We start from the raw sequence: 15,784 nt of genomic DNA, 5'->3' as shown, positions 1-15,784 counted from the left end.
GCTGGCGACTGAGAAAATCCACCTGAACGTTGTCTATCCTGGCTATGTGTGAGGCCATTAGCCGGACTAGATGACGCTCTGCCCAGGCCATGAGGCGGTCGGCCTCCAAGGCCACTAGCCGGCTCTTGGTTCCTCCCTGACAGTTGATGGAGGCCACGGTCGTCGCGTTGTTTGACAATACTCGCACCGACCGTTGACTGACCAGAGGGAGAAAGACGCGTAACGCTAGACGTACCGCCCTGGTATCCAATCGATTGATTAACCATGTTGCCTGATAAGTCGTCCATCGGCTCTGAGCGGTCTTGGACTGGCAGACCGCTCCCCAGCCAGAGAGGCTGGCATCCGTCGTCACGATCACCCACTGTGGTTCCTCCAGCTCCATCCCCCGTTGCAAGTGGGTCGGAATCAACCACCAATTGAGACTGAACGTGGCGGGTTCCAAAAGGGGCAACCGAAGCTGGAACTCTTCTGACTTCGGATCCCAATGAGAAAGCAACGCCCTCTGTAAAGGTCTTATATGCGCAAACGCCCAGGGAACTAATTCCAGATTAGACGCCATGGAACCAAGTACTTGCAAATAATCCCACACTTGGGGAAGTGGTAGCGACAAGAGCAGACTGATTTGCGCCAATAACTTGATCATCCTCTCCTGGATGAGGAAGACCTTGCTGACCGATGTATCGAACCGTGCGCCTAAGAAGTTCAGGACCTGAGACGGGATCAACTGGCTCTTGGCAAAGTGAGAGGTAAAGCCTGGGATAAGCACAGAGGATCCTTAGCTGTGGAGGAGTGAGGGGTAAAGTCTGGGATAAGCACAGAAGATCCTTAGCTGTGGGGGCTAAAGCCTGGGATAAGCACAGAGGATCCTTTGCAGTGGAGGAGGGACGGATAAAGCCTGGGATAAGCACCGAGGATCCTTAGCTGTGGGGGAGTGAGGGGTAAAGCCTGGGATAAGCACAGAGGATCCTTAACTGGAAGTGGGGTGGAGTGAGGACTTCAGCCTGGAGATCAAGTTGAGTCTGCAGCATTGTGGCAGAAAGCACAGAAACTGGAGGAGTCTCATGTTCTTTACCTATCACTATTGTCTGTGGGTTTGTATTACACACTGAAAGAAGCCCCTCCCCCCCCATTCTAGCATAGTCCACTGGAAAATAATTTCTGCTCCTACTTTTTTGTTCATCGCCAGGAAGGTGCAGGACCCCAGGGTCTGTTGCTTTTGCCTCAGAGTTACATCTGTAACATATAAGTGTCACAATTAGCAGTCTCACCTTTTCATCAAAGTCCATATAGTTGGAAACCACAGTCACGTTTGGGTGGAAGACTCCAGCTTGCCGAAGGATCTCCTCAAGGACGTCTCCAATCCCAGCCGAGAAGATGAACAGAGGGACGTCATCGCTGTAGAGTCCATTAAAGAAAGCCTCGTGACCATCCCTGAGAGGGGGATGGGGAAGGGAGAAAAAACACATCAATAGGGACACACACACACAATAATGGCAGCACTGCTTTCTGTAAAATTACTTTCAAAGATAAAATTCTGCCAGGCTTGCATCAGCCTGAGCAATAGGAAAATATATTTTTTAAAAATCATATTGGGAGATCATGTGGTGCAGTGAGTGAAGTGAGATGTAGTTTGCTTCACTCTGATTCCATGCCCATAGAATCGACCTCCATCTACATTTAAATCTGCTAAAAATTGGCTTGAAGGTTGAAGAATTAACATGTGACTGCCTGCGGGCGAGTTCTTTTGGTATGTCTGCGAGAGTTGTTAAGAAAGATAAAGACAGAAAAAAGACAAAGACTGGAGATGGTAAAATGGCGGAGAGCCAGTCCACCCTGGAGAAAGAGGCCATGCCATGTCTGTGGTTACTCATCTTAAAGTGGCGGTAGTAGATGCCCTGGAACTGGAATTCAAAAAAATAGTTGAAAAACTCGATGAAATCAATAAAAAAATGATGGCTTTTGAAACTAGAATCACCAACGTGGAACAATGAGTCTCTAATAACCAGGAAGCTGTACAAAATGCATCGCAGGAACTTGCTGATTTGAAATCGCTGGTCCAAAACAAGATGAACAGCTTCAAGTCTAGAGAATAGATCCCTCCGTAATAACCTCAGATTCATTGGGTTATTGGAATCGATCCTGGACTTGGAGTTGCCTAAATTTTTAGAATCCTGTTCACTAAAGAATTTGCCCTGAGTCACGAGGACCGCTATGCATTGAGTGAGCATACAGACTTAAGAGGAAAGGGAGGGCGGAAAGGCCATTTGTGGTGATCACAAGGATCTTGGATTTTGGTCATAAGTCGAAAATTCTGCAGGCGCTAAGATCGGGGAAATCGCTGAAACATGAAAACAATAAGATTTTGGTATTTCAAGATTATTCGATGAAACTGGCTGCCCACCGGAGAGAATTTTCTTCGGTCTGCTCCATGCTTTATGGGATGGGAATACGGTTCGCTTTTCTATACCCAGTGAAATTAAGAATTAATCTCCCAGACGTGAAGTGGTGTCAGTCGGCAAACGAGGCTAAAAAGCTGGTTGATAGCCTGGAGAAAGATAAATCTTTATCAGCCCGTGCTGCAACAGACCGCTGATTTCCTGGAGGTTCACATCCATTCTTCTCTTTTTTTTCTCTTCACTGGTGTTGGCACCAGGGTTTATAACTGAGGATTTGTGTTACTGAACAAGACATCTGCTTAACAATCGGTTCTTTGTGTTCTTTTTGAAGCTGAAATTCAATGGAGTGTGCATAAACAGAGGAGTGTATCACCTTTTTTTTTTTTTTGGACAAACGGAAAGGAAAATAGTTTCTTACCTGCTAATTTTCGTTCCTGTAGTACCACAGATCAGTCCAGACTCCTGGTTGACTCCTGGGGTTTTGCCTCCCTGCCAGCAGATGGAGACAGAGAAAATTTCACTGACACTGTACATAACCCAGTATGCTACCTGCAGTCCCTCAATATTGACCCAAGCCAAGATGACAACAACAACAACCATAAATTTCTTTTTTTTTTTTTTAATTCTTTATTTATCCATTTTTAAACAAATCATTACAAGAAAATTCTTGCGCAGAAAATAGAAAAAGAATATAACTAGCTATTATAACAAAAAATTATATAAATCATCCTTAAACTTCTTCTTTTTCAAGTAGTCCACAATAATAATAGTGCTGATCTAAGATTTTACAATTTTCTAGAAGAAATATTATAAACTAAACTTTGCAACTGTCAAAGCAATGGTTACAGCAATTTTTAATACAATAGAGCAACCTAAACTTATGTAGGATTTTATAATCAACTACACTTCATGGTTTATCACTTAAAAAAATAGTTGCGAAGGAAAGAAAAACACATATGATATACCTTTAAATTTTACACAACATTTACAGGGATATTTCAGTATGAACATCCCCCCTATCTGAAGAACCTTCAATCTTAACAATAAAAACTGCTGCCTCCTTTTTTGTGTTTGTTTCGACACATCTGGGTACACCCTAACTTTCAAATTAAAGAATTCTACAAGACGATATTTGAAAAACAGCCTTAATACCCAATCCCTGTCGGGTTCGAAAACAAAAGTTACTATTAATGTTGCTGCCTTTACCAGCTCAGTATCAGATGATTCCAGAATTTGGGATATGTCTGGATTAACAGACATAGTGTCCATTACTTGTCTCCCCTCTTGATTTAAATCAGACACCGCTTGTTTTTTATACGGAAGTAGGTAATAGGCTTTAACTAGTGGTGGTATCAGTTCTTCAGATACTTTGAGCACTTCAATAATGTATTTTTTGAACATATCTTTGAGTGTCATATAGGGCAATCTTGGGACATTAATGAACCTTAAATTTTTCTTCCTGTTTGCATTCTACAAATTTTCATCTTTTGTTTGTAGAATCCTATTTTCCATTATTATTGAATCCTGAACTGGCTTCCATTTTACACAGTCCAACTTGACTTTTTCAATTTCTTTTATTGTATTGTTCTTAAATGTTTCCAGTTCAGTTACACTTTCCTGTATTTTATTAATTTTACTTACAACAGGGTTCAGCTGTACCGCAATAGAAATGCCCAGGTTAGTGATTGCATCCCAGATTGTGTCCAGTTAGGCCTTACCAGAACTGGGGGGTTAAATTCATTCAATAGAGATTCTTCTACATTTAAACTTTGTTCCTGTGATTGTTGATTATCTCCTCCTACCGATAGGTCTGCTAGTCCCTCTATAGGGTTAATCCGTCTCTCTCCTCCATTTTCTTCAAGGATTACCGACCCTGCTTGGAGGGTTGTCTCCGCGACTTCCGCTTGAACTCCCTCTGACAGTATTCCCTGATCTCTAGAGGATGCCGGATAGGCAGGTGGTACTCTGTAAATCGGGGATAATGATATTGATAGGTCTGGCGGAGTGGACGATTGAAACCTTTCGTCCCCCACAGGCGGCCTCTCTAATTTAATTCCTCGCTGAACATGGGAATCCATAGGCCCAAATACTGGGGCTACCGGGAGATTAGCAGGGTCCATTCTCTCCTTTGCTCTGCATTTACGGGCAGTATGAGGCATTATATTTTCTCAAATAAATGAAAACAACTCTGTGGTTCCCCAACCCTGCTTCACATCGCAGTCTTAGCTCAGCCCCTCCACCAAACTTGGAGGCTCAAAAGGATCAGGATAAAGCGAGAGTTACTAATTTAAACAAAGTAGAGAGACAGTACCTTTTCATTGTAGAAATCCAGCAGGTTTAAAACAAAGCCGTGCGCCCCTTCGGCGCGCGCGGCTTAGGTGCCGCACCACAAGTGAGCCGATTTTAAGGGCTTCTGGTACGTCCCTCAATAATGACATCAGATGCAGGTTTACTGGACAGGACCCCATCGAGGCCGGGAAGACACACCTCACCTCCGGAAGGCCCCCGGCTCTCTTTCTCTCGCCTCCTTCTCCCTACAGGCCTCCAACCATAAATTTCTAAGCAAACTTGTTCCCCTCCAATGAGCCGAGGAAGGTGAAGTTGCCCAAAAAGACAATGGAAAACTCGTTTCCAAAATTTAACATAAGCGATCAGCATTGAAAATCTCCAACTCTACACTATATACAATGCAACAGTACCAGCAGAGGACTCTCCCCCAGTAAAACGGCGGGTCTCTGGACTGATCTGTGGTACTACAGGAATGAAAATTAGCATGTAAGAACCAATTTTCCTTTCCCTGTATGTACCCAGATCAGTCCAGACTCCTGGGATGTACCTAAGCTCTCCTTAACTTGGGTGGGACCTGGAGAGTTCCACTTGTAGAACACTCTCACTAAAGCACACGGAAGCTGGATCCCCCACAGCCAAGTGATAATGCTTAGCAAAAGTGTACAATGACTTCCCAGTAGCCACCAACAAATTTCATGTGGAGACACCTGTTGTGATTCAGCCCAGAAAGTTGCCTGAGAACGCATCAAATGCCCCCCTAAACCTCCCCCTGGCAGTAGGCGCCCTTTAGAAATGTAAGTCAACTCAATTGCTTCCTTCAGCCACCGCACAACTGTAGCCTTAGACGACTTATTTCCCGACTTTGGACCACTGCACAGTACAAAGAGGTGATCTGATCTACAAAGAGGTGATGCAATATACAGAAATTAAAAGTGACCTTTAGATACCTCAATATTGCATGCCTACCATCTGAGAGCTTAAGCTCCCCTGCGTGAGGTGTAGAGGAATCCAAATTCATAAAAGCTGGAAGCTCTACTGTCTTACTAAGATGGAACAACAGTAGCATGGAATAGACTTAGTTTTTGGGTACTTGCCAGGTTCTTATGGCCTGGATTGGCCACTGTTGTAAACAGGATGCTGGGCTTGATGGACCCCTGGTCTGACCCAGTATGGAATTTTCTTATGTTCTTAACACAGAAACTACTTCAAGCAGAAAAGAAGGCACCATGCATAAAGATACCCCCGAATCAGACATCTGTAAGAAAGGATCTCAACATGCCAATACCTGGAGCTCTGAAATTCTCCTGCCTGAACAAATAGCCACGAAGAAAAACACTTTAAGAGTCAAGTTTTTAACCACAGCTCTCTTTGTAGTTCAAATTGAGCCTCACACAATTCTCTAAGGACTAGATTCAGCGTCCAAGATGGACAAATGTTCCGCACCTGAGGACGCAAGTTCTTAACTCCCTGAAGGAATCATATAACATCTGGATGTGCGGACAGAGAATACCCTTGCATCTTTCCCTGGGCCTCTCGAGTCACTGATTCTAGGTTCCGCCCTGACGGCTGATTTAGTTGCATTGTCTGATAGGATCTGTACTGGATGGCCGCGTAACCTTGGCAGATAGGCAAGCAACGCAAAATGCACCGCTCTCATCTCTAACCAATTGATAGGCCATGAGGCCTACTGTTTCAACCACTGGCCCTGTGCAGACTGATCTTGCCACACCACCCTCCATCCAAAGAGGCTTGCATCAGTGGTGACTATTATCCAATTCGGAATCTCCAATTCCACACCACACTTGAAACTGGTGCGAGTAAGCCACCGTTAAAGACTGTTCCTGGCTTTCCCCTTTAATGGAAGAGAAAGATGAAACTCTTCCAATAATGGATTCCAGTGGGAGAGAAGAGCCCCCTGCAGAGACCACATATGTGTGAACGCCCAATGCATTAATTCTATTATCGATGCCGTAGAACTCAGACCTGTAAATAGTCCCAGCCTAATCTAACCCTGCAATTTCAGCAATCTCTCCGTGAGAAACACTCTCTCCCACTAGTGTGTCACACTGAGCTTCCAGATACTCAAGCATTTGTAAGAGGACTAAATGGTTTGTTGCTAGGTTCACCACCCAACCTAGAGACTTCAAACGCATAGGTACCTTTTGTACTGATTGTCGACAGAGGTCATCCGATTTTGCATGAATGAGCCAGTCATCCAGATTCGGATGCACCAACACACCCTCCTTTTGTAATGCAGCTGCCCCAACCATCACCTTGGTGAATGAAACATAGAAATGACGGCAGAAGAAGACCAAACGGCCCATCCAGTCTGCCCAGCAAGCTTCACACATTTTTTTCTCATACTTATCTGTTTCTCTTAGCTCTTTGGTTCTATTTCCCTTCCACCCCCGCCATTAATGTAGAGAGCAGTGATGGAGCTGCATCCGAGTGAAATATCAAGCTTGATTAGTTAGGGGTAGTAGGGGTAGTAACCACCGCAATAAGCAAGCTACACCCATGCTTATTTGTTTTACCCAGACTATGTTATTCAGCCCTTATTGGTTGTTTTTCTTCTCCCCTGCCGTTGAAGCAGAGAGCTATGCTGGATATGCGTGAACTATTAGTTTTACTTCTCCCCTGCCGTTGAAGCAGGGAGCTATGCTGGATATGCGTGAAGTATCAGTTTTTCTTCTCCCCTGCCGTTGAAGCAGAGAGCTATGCTGGATATGCGTGAAGTATCAGTTTTTCTTCTCCCCTGCCGTTGAAGCAGAGAGCTATGCTGGATATGCATGAAGTATCAGTTTTTCTTCTCCCCTGCCTTTGAAGCAGAGAGCTATGCTGGATATGCGTGAAGTATCAGTTTTTCTTCTCCCCTGCCGTTAAAGCAGAAAGCTATGCTGGATATGCGTGAAGTATTAGTTTTTCTTCTCCCCTGCCGTTGAAGCAGAGAGCTATGCTGGATATGCATTGAAAGTGAAGTATCAGGCTTATTTGGTTTGGGGTAGTAACCGCCGTAACAAGCCAGCTACTCCCCGCTTTGTGAGTGCAAATCCTTTTTTCCACATTTCCTCTTGCTGTTGTAGCTTAGAGCGATGTTGGAGTCACAGTAACCATGTGTATGATTATTGAATCAGCGTATTATCTCCAGGCAGTAGCTGTCATTCTGGCGAGCCACCCACTCTTTATTGACGGCCTCTTGATTTTATGGATCCACAGTGTTTATCCCACGCCCCTTTGAAGTCCTTCACAGTTCTGGTCTTCACTACTTCCTCCGGAAGGGCATTCCAGGCATCCACCACCCTCTCCATGAAGAAATACTTCCTGACATTGGTTCTGAATCTTCCTCCCTGGAGCTTCAAATCGTGACCCCTGGTTCTGCTGATTTTTTTCCTACGGAAAAGGTTTGTCGTTGTCTTTGGATCATTAAAACCTTTCAAGTATCTGAAAGTCTGTATCATATCACCTCTGCTCCTCCTTTCCTCCAGGGTGTACATATTTAGATTCTTCAATCTCTCCTCATAAGTCATTTGATGAAGACCTTCCACCTTTTTGGTCGCCCTTCTCTGGACCGCCTCCATCTTGTCTGTCTCTTCGGAGATACGGTCTCCAGAACTGAACACAATACTCCAGGTGAGGTCTCACCAAGGACCTGTACAAGGGGATAATCACTTCCCTTTTCTTACTCGATATTCCTCTCTCTATGTAGCCCAGCATTCTTCTGGCTTTAGCTATCGCCTTGTCACATTGTTTCGCCGACTTCAGATCATTAGACACCATCACCCCAAGGTCTCTCTCCTGCTCCGTGCGCATCAGCCTTTCTCCCCCCATCGAATACAGTTCATTCGGATTTCCACTGGTACATGGAGCCATTGCCAGCCGAAAGGAAGGGCTCAAAACTGAAAATGTTCCCTTAGGACCATGAACCTCAGGAATCTCTGGTGCTCTGACCTGATGGCTATATGCAGATATGCCTCTATTAAGGCAAGAGATGCCAAGAAGTCTCCCCTTGCGTACCGTGGCTATGAGGGACCTCAGAGTTGGACCTCAAAATTTCCATGCAGAAATGGGGAACCTTGAGAGCTGAATTTACCTTCTTTAAATCCAATATTTCTTGAATTTGATAAGGGGGGAGAGAAACAGGACACAACTTAAAATTGACCTCCAGCCACACTAAGCATGTTCTGGGTCTGAGCCAACAAACTCAGCAAGACATCTCTGTGAAAAAAGAAAAAAATCTGCGCTGAGTCCGAAGCGGCTCTCAATCATATGCAATTTCTCCCTCTTCTAGAGGTGAAAGCCAATTCCCCATCGGAATCCTCCGATTTCTCATGATCCACATCCCCTTGAACATTACTAGGGACAGCCTTCCTGCGGCATTTGCCCGCTGTGACCTACAAATGGGGAGGCCCGAGTACACGATCCCTACATAATAGGTTGCTTCGCCTTTGCTGGGTGCCACTGCAGAAAGGTCTGCAGGCCCTGGAAACATTCCACCCAGGAGGAGGATGGATGGATCAATACTGGAGCCCACAGGCCCAAACTTGCTCTCTCCAACCTCTCTCTCTCTCGGGGAAGTTTCTGCCCTCGGGAACAAGGGAGAAGAACTGACCATTGCCTCACCACCCACCCCACTCCTCTCCAGAGACACCATAGGCTGAAGGGATGTCCCAACATGGGCAAAAGCTGTAGTAGTCAAATTGCTTTGAGCATCTAGCAGTGCTGACACAAACGGAGAGAGAGTAAGGGCCGAATTGCTATCAGATGGCATGCCTCACAGATAGCAAGGTGCTTGGACCTGTTCATCCCCAGTGCCTATCTCTCCTGAACTTCAGCTCTAGGTGGCCTCCTGTGCGCACACCACTGCCACCTGGGCGTACACGCACACCCTCCAGGACATGTGAAAATACATGCTCAAGACTAGGTCGCAGTCATACATGCACAAGTGCATGTGCAAATACATGCTCGTATAGGCTGTGGTTGTATGCGCACAGGTACCTGCTTAAATACGTGGTCAAGTTTAGGTTGCAAGACTTATGTGCACAAGTACCCGTGCAAACACACACTCAAGTCTAGGTCGCGGCCTTATGCGCTCAAATCTACGTAAATATTTATTTATTTATTTGATGCTTTTTTTATACCGGCATTCATGACAGTCATATCATGTCGGTTTACAGAAAACTGAGGAACGATAACCTTAAACACATTAACATAGTAAAGAAGTAAAAAGTTACAATAAAACGGGGGTGAACAAAACTGGGGGAAGAAGAAGACAGAGCATAGGTAACTTGAAAATAAAGCCAGTTACTTGGAGAGTTCTACGAGTTCTAGAAATATTCATTGAGGTGAATCGGGGGCCTTAGCTCTGGTAATCAGTGAATTTATGTACAGGCTTGTTGAAATAACCAAGTCTTAAGCCTTTTTCTAAAAGTCATTAGGCAGGGTTCTTGTCTAAGTTCAGGGGGAATGGTATTCCAAATGGTTGGACCCGCTGTAGAGAAGGCCCGTTCTCTTGTGGTTATGTGGTGAGTCACTTTGGTTGGAGGAGCGTATAGGGATCCTCCGTAGGCCTCTCTGATCGGTCTGGATGAGGTGTGTAGTCTGAGTGGGAGTTGAAGGTTAAGAGGTGCTTGATTGTGGATGGTTTTGTGGATAATTGTGAGGGACTTGTGTAGAATTCTGTAACGTATAGGTAGCCGGTGAAGATTTTTTAGGATTGGGGAGATACGCACTCAAGTCTAGGTCGTAGATGTACACGCTCAAATCTAGGCCTCGGTCTTATGCGCATAGGTCCCTGTGCATGCAACTGCCACACGGAATGCATGCACATACCTACGCACGCGGGAAAAGAACTGCTGCCATGGCCTATCACATGGCTAAGTAAAGCCTGCCTGCACCTTCAGCACGTTTAGGCCCAGATCTGTTTAACATCCGGCACTGAAAAGCATTGGCCTGAAGAGGTTCTCAACAGATCAGGCCTCTTGACTGGCCGAGAATCCATGGAGACTGGGGCCAAGAGCCAGCATACTGCTAAACAAGCTTTGCGCATAAGCAAATTAAAACAGACAGAAGACCTCTACCAAAACCAGACTCCTCCTCAGTGCGAGTGCCTCTCTGCACCTCTGCAGGATAGGGAACCACTGGTGATAGTTGAGGAGGGGATTCCCCTGCCTCTCCCAACGTTGCTAGAGAATAAAAAATGGCGCCATTTCTGCGCTGAAGAGGAAAGCCTCAGTGCTAGACCCTGTCACCCGTGAGGCTTGTTCTACCAGTGCGGTCATGCTTGATGCAGACCTCCGAACACCATGCTGCTTTTGCCACACGCACACGTTGTTCCTCCCCGCATCCGCGGCACCACCAGCACCCCAACGGCAAGCAGGGGAACATAGTCCCTCAGCGCCACAGAGCCAACACCCGGTCTTCTCTGCAGGCAGAGAAGCTGCTTAAAAAACCCATCGCTGAGCTCCCCGAGCTAAGGTAGCTTCCCCCCCCCCCCCCCCCGGAGGAAACCAATACTTTCCTTTGGTGCTGAGGTTCGTATTCTAGGAGTGCAGGCCGCTTGGCAGATCAGAAAAGAGCCAGACCACTGGCTATATCTGTCTCCTTTCGCCAAACTTTAGTGACCCAGCCCAGGAGAAACCGTATAAAAAGGGAGTCTTCCCTGCTCCAAGGGGTTTGCAGTGCAGCACTGCCAGCAAGTTCCACCACTGTCTCGTGGGGGATGAGGGATCTGGATTACCAGATGTCCACACAACAGACCTCCGGACCGAGTTTTCAGAAGGGTCACCAACCCTCTGCTCATCTGCCTCAAACCAGGAGGGGATGGCTGCACCAGGACCTCACAACCCCCAGAAACGTTGTCTCTTAATGTTTTTATTTTCTCTCTCTCCAGACTGCAGGTTTTACACCATCTACTATCTGCTGGAGACAGAGAAATACTGAGGGATGCAGGTGGCACACTAAGTTATGTACGGTGTCAGTGAAACTTTCTCTGTCTCCATCTGCTGGCAGAGAGGCAAAACCCCAGGAATCAACCAGAAGTCTGGAGTTATTGGGTACGTGGTATCCCTTTCTATTTCTATTATTCTTTTTTTATGTTTACAATAATCTAAGCACAGAGCTTGGCTATTAACCCAATATATTTTCTGGATTGTTGGCAATTAGCAGAGAATTCTTTGATTGTTCAGGACCACGCGGTGGAATTAATATTCTACAGGTTTGGGTTTTTTTGTTTGTTTGTTTTCCTGTTTTATGCTATTTCTGGGTGAATGGGGGGATTCTTAGGGGGGATTGTGGGATCTATGTACCAGGAAGTGATCTAATGGATAGAGGCTGAGGTTGGTTTGGGCTGGGATTGGGGGAGGAGGAGGGGGAATTCAGCTTGGTAAGGAAGTGAATTTATTTTATCTGGGAGAATTTTCGAGATGGTGTCTCAATGGGTTTTCACAAGGCCTAAGCTGGGAGGGCTTCTATGGAATTTTGGATGGGTAGCAGCAATTTACTTAGGGGGCGACAGTAATGAATAATTCTGGTTTAAAGCTTGTCATCTTGGAATATCTGTGGAATTAATTCTCCCATTAAGCGGAAAAAGATTCTGTCTGTGCTAAACAAATGTCCACTGATATAGATTTGTTACAGGAGACGCACCTGAATGATTCTGAGCACAAGAAGCTAACAATGGTGGATGGGGGATGTACGGTTTGCATCGGCATCCGCTCAGAACGGAGGAGTAGCGATCCTAATCCGTAAAAATCAGCCTTTGATAATAAAGAAATTAAAGATCCAGAAGGACACTATATTACCTTGTTAGCTGAGCTACAGAGGAAACCAGTGACTATTTGTAACATTTATTCTCCAAATGCTTATAATTATTCTTTTTTATTGAAGCTAATTGAACTTCTTGTGCCCAATGTAGACAACTGTATAATTGTAGAGAGGGATTTTAATTTAATTCTTGATCCAGAGTTAGATAAATCGCACCCTGCCAAAGGGGACAAGATGCAGGAACTGAAGGGGATCCCGCTTATGACTACTGAATTGGAATTGGTTGATGTGTGAAGAGTTTTGTACCCCTTGGAAAAGAACTTCATCCATTTATCAACAGCACATGCTACATTGGAGAAATTACTTACACCTGATAATTTCATTTTCCTTAGTGTAGACAGATGGATTCAGGACCAATGGGTTATATGCTCCCCTGCTAGCAAATGGAGATGGAGTCACATTTCATAGCTGACGTCACTCTAGATACACCCCTGTAGTGACCTCAGCCCTTCAGTATTCTCTTCAAAAGCCACTCTGGACTATTGAAAAAACGATTAAAACATGATTTAAAATGGTTAACCGCTTTCTTCCACTGTGAAGGACAAATAGGTGGTCCATCTTTCGGACCGGTTCTGAAACTTCCAGATACCGAACCAAAAGTCTACTGACATTCAAATGACGGAGGAGGCAGTATTCTTCCACATCCTTGTGCTTATCTAGGGATGGCAACAAAGTTGACTGGTTCAAATGAAACTCCATGACTACCTTGGAACAGAAAGATGGAATGGTCCAAAGCTGTAACGCTCCTGGAGTCATCCGGAGGAACTGTTCCTGACACGACAATGCCTGTAGTTCAGAGATGCGACTTGCCAAGCATATAGCCACCAGGAACACCATTTTCAAGGTTAATAAATGCAAGGAAAGACTGTGCAGTGGCCGAAAGGAGGGCCCTGCCAAAAATTCTAATACTAGATTAAGATTCCATAAGTGAACCAGCCACCGTAGGGGTGGCCGAAGGTGCTTCACCCCTTTCAGAAAATGGGCCACATCTGGATGAGCCAATAGGCGGGTTCCGTTCACCTCACCCCTGAAACAGGAGAGAGCTGCTACTTAACCAGGAGTGGCACTTGCAGTCCCAAGCCACAAAGAGTACCTCCCAAACCTCAAGGATTTCTCCCTCTAGAGCAGTGGTTCTCAACCCTGTCCTGGGGACCCCCCCCAGCCAGTCGGGTTTTCAGGATATCCACAATGAATATGCATGAGAGAAAATTTGCATGTTATGGAGGCAGTGTATGCAAATTTTCTCTCATGCATATTCATTGTGGATATCCTGAAAATCTGACTGGCTGAGGGGTCCCCAGGACAGGGTTGGGAACCACTGCTCTAGAGTGAGATGAGGAATAAATTGGAACCCCCAACAAAACTGAATCCTCAATGAATGGGTAATGAAGGATACTTCCAATCTCAAACTAGCTTAAAACTATGTACAATCTTCTTCAAATTCTATATCACTCATTCAAATTCTGCATCACCAACAGCATCCAGAAGCGGGAAAGTCTTTCATAATAATAAGGTGATGGGAGTCTGGCCTGATCTGTGGTATTTACAGCAATGAAAATGAGCAGGTAAGAACCAAATTTTCCTTTCCTGTTCATACCCCAGATCAGTCCAGACAAGTGGGATGTACCCAAGCCCCTCTACATTGGGTGGGAACCTGAAAGACCCACACGCAGCACAATCTCACCAAATGTGGCCTCTTCCATGCCCTAACATCCAAATGGTAATGTTTAATAAAAGTGTGCAAAGACCACCAAGTCGCTGCTCGACAAATCTCCTGTGGAGAAACCAACTGACACTCTGCCCAGGAGGCTGCCTGTGCTCTAGGAGAACACACTCGCAAACCCTCAGGGTCAGACCTGAAACAATTGCCTCCTTTAACTATCATGCAATTGGGCTCTTTGCCGCTTTGCAATCCTTCTTTGGTCCACTAAATAAAACAAAGAGATGGTGCAACCTCCGAAAGTCATTTATCACCTTGAGATACCGCAATAGAACTCGATGCACGTCCAAAAGGTGAAGTTCCCTTGCATGAGGTGAATCAGACGTCAGGCCTGGAAATCCCGGCAAGTCCATCGTCTGGCTAAGACGTAAGGCTGACACGACCTTGGGCAAAAAGGAAGGCACCGCACGCAATGAGACTCCATCATCAGAAATCCGCAAAAAAGGATCTTTGCACGATAAGGCTTGAAGCAACAAAATTCGTCTAGCCGAACAAATCACCACCAGGAACACAGTCTTCAGGGTAAGGTCCTTCAAAGATGCCCTTCTTAATGGTTCAAAAAGAGGTCCACACAATACTCAAAGAACCAAATTAAGATTCCAAGACGGACAAAATCTATGGACCAGAAAACACAAATGTTTTGCTCCTTTAAGAAAACATATTATGTTTGGATGAGACACTAGCGGCCGTCGATGCAGCCTCCCTTGGAAACAGCCCAAGAGTGCTACCTGGACTCGGAGAGAATTATAGGCTAAACCTTTTGAAAAGCCATCTTGCAAAAAACTCAAGCCTGGGCAACATTCACCTTCAAAGGATCAGCATCATGGATCCCACACCAGGACTCACACATTCTCCAAACTCGGACATATGCCAAAGAAATAGAAGATGTTCTAGCCTGAAGTAGAGTAGTAATCATCGGCTCTGAATACCCCTTCAAGCAGAAGCATCACCACTCAAAAGTCAGGCTGCTAGACAGAAGTGATCTGCATGTTCTAAAAAGATGGGTCCCTGACGCAACACTCCCCTCAGGTTGCTTAACCAGACGGGGCTGTCTACCGCCAGCTAGACTAGAACCGCAAACCACGGATGGCGCGGCCACTCTGGCGCCATCAGGATCACTATTCCTGGATGTTGCTCAATGCGCTGTAACACTATATCTACGAGCGGCTACGGGAGGAACACATATAGCAAAAGTCTCACTGGCCACAGCTGAACCAGAATGGCGATCCCTTCAGAGCCAAACTTCCTCCAGCGGCTGAAAAGCCTGCTCGTCTTGGCATTCTTCCATGTTGCCATGAGATTGAACTGGGACTCGCCCCATCTGCACCAAATGAGGGCAAAGGCCTCCGCTGACAGCTCCCATTCTCCCAGGTCCAGCTGTTGTCTGCTGAGATAGTCTGCCTGCATACTGACAACACTTGCCACGTGCGAAGCTGCTAGTACTGCTATATGAAGCTCCGCCCAGACAAAGAGTTCCTGACCCTCCTGAGCCACCAAACGACACTTTGTTCTGTCCTGCCGATTGATATAGGCCACTTCATCACACTGTCCTAGAACG

The 15,784-nt window shown here is 45.7% G+C and overlaps 1 protein-coding gene across 4 annotated transcripts in view; it reads right to left on the bottom strand.

Moving 5' to 3' along the window:
* Positions 1–15,784, bottom strand: part of LOC115074368 (kelch-like protein 11) — a 105,013-nt gene that overhangs the window by 6,813 nt on the left and 82,416 nt on the right. For all 4 annotated transcript variants that reach the window (XM_029573751.1, XM_029573752.1, XM_029573753.1 and 1 more), the window contains one exon: positions 1,269–1,431. In XM_029573751.1, the coding sequence (XP_029429611.1) occupies positions 1,269–1,431 (163 nt within the window). The remainder of the gene's footprint in view (positions 1–1,268; positions 1,432–15,784) is intronic.

This window comes from Rhinatrema bivittatum, chromosome 12, assembly GCF_901001135.1.
Source record: "Rhinatrema bivittatum chromosome 12, aRhiBiv1.1, whole genome shotgun sequence".
Classification (NCBI taxonomy): domain Eukaryota; kingdom Metazoa; phylum Chordata; class Amphibia; order Gymnophiona; family Rhinatrematidae; genus Rhinatrema; species Rhinatrema bivittatum.
Note: the sequence above shows the minus strand (reverse complement) of the source record. Positions and strands in the feature narration are given on the sequence as shown.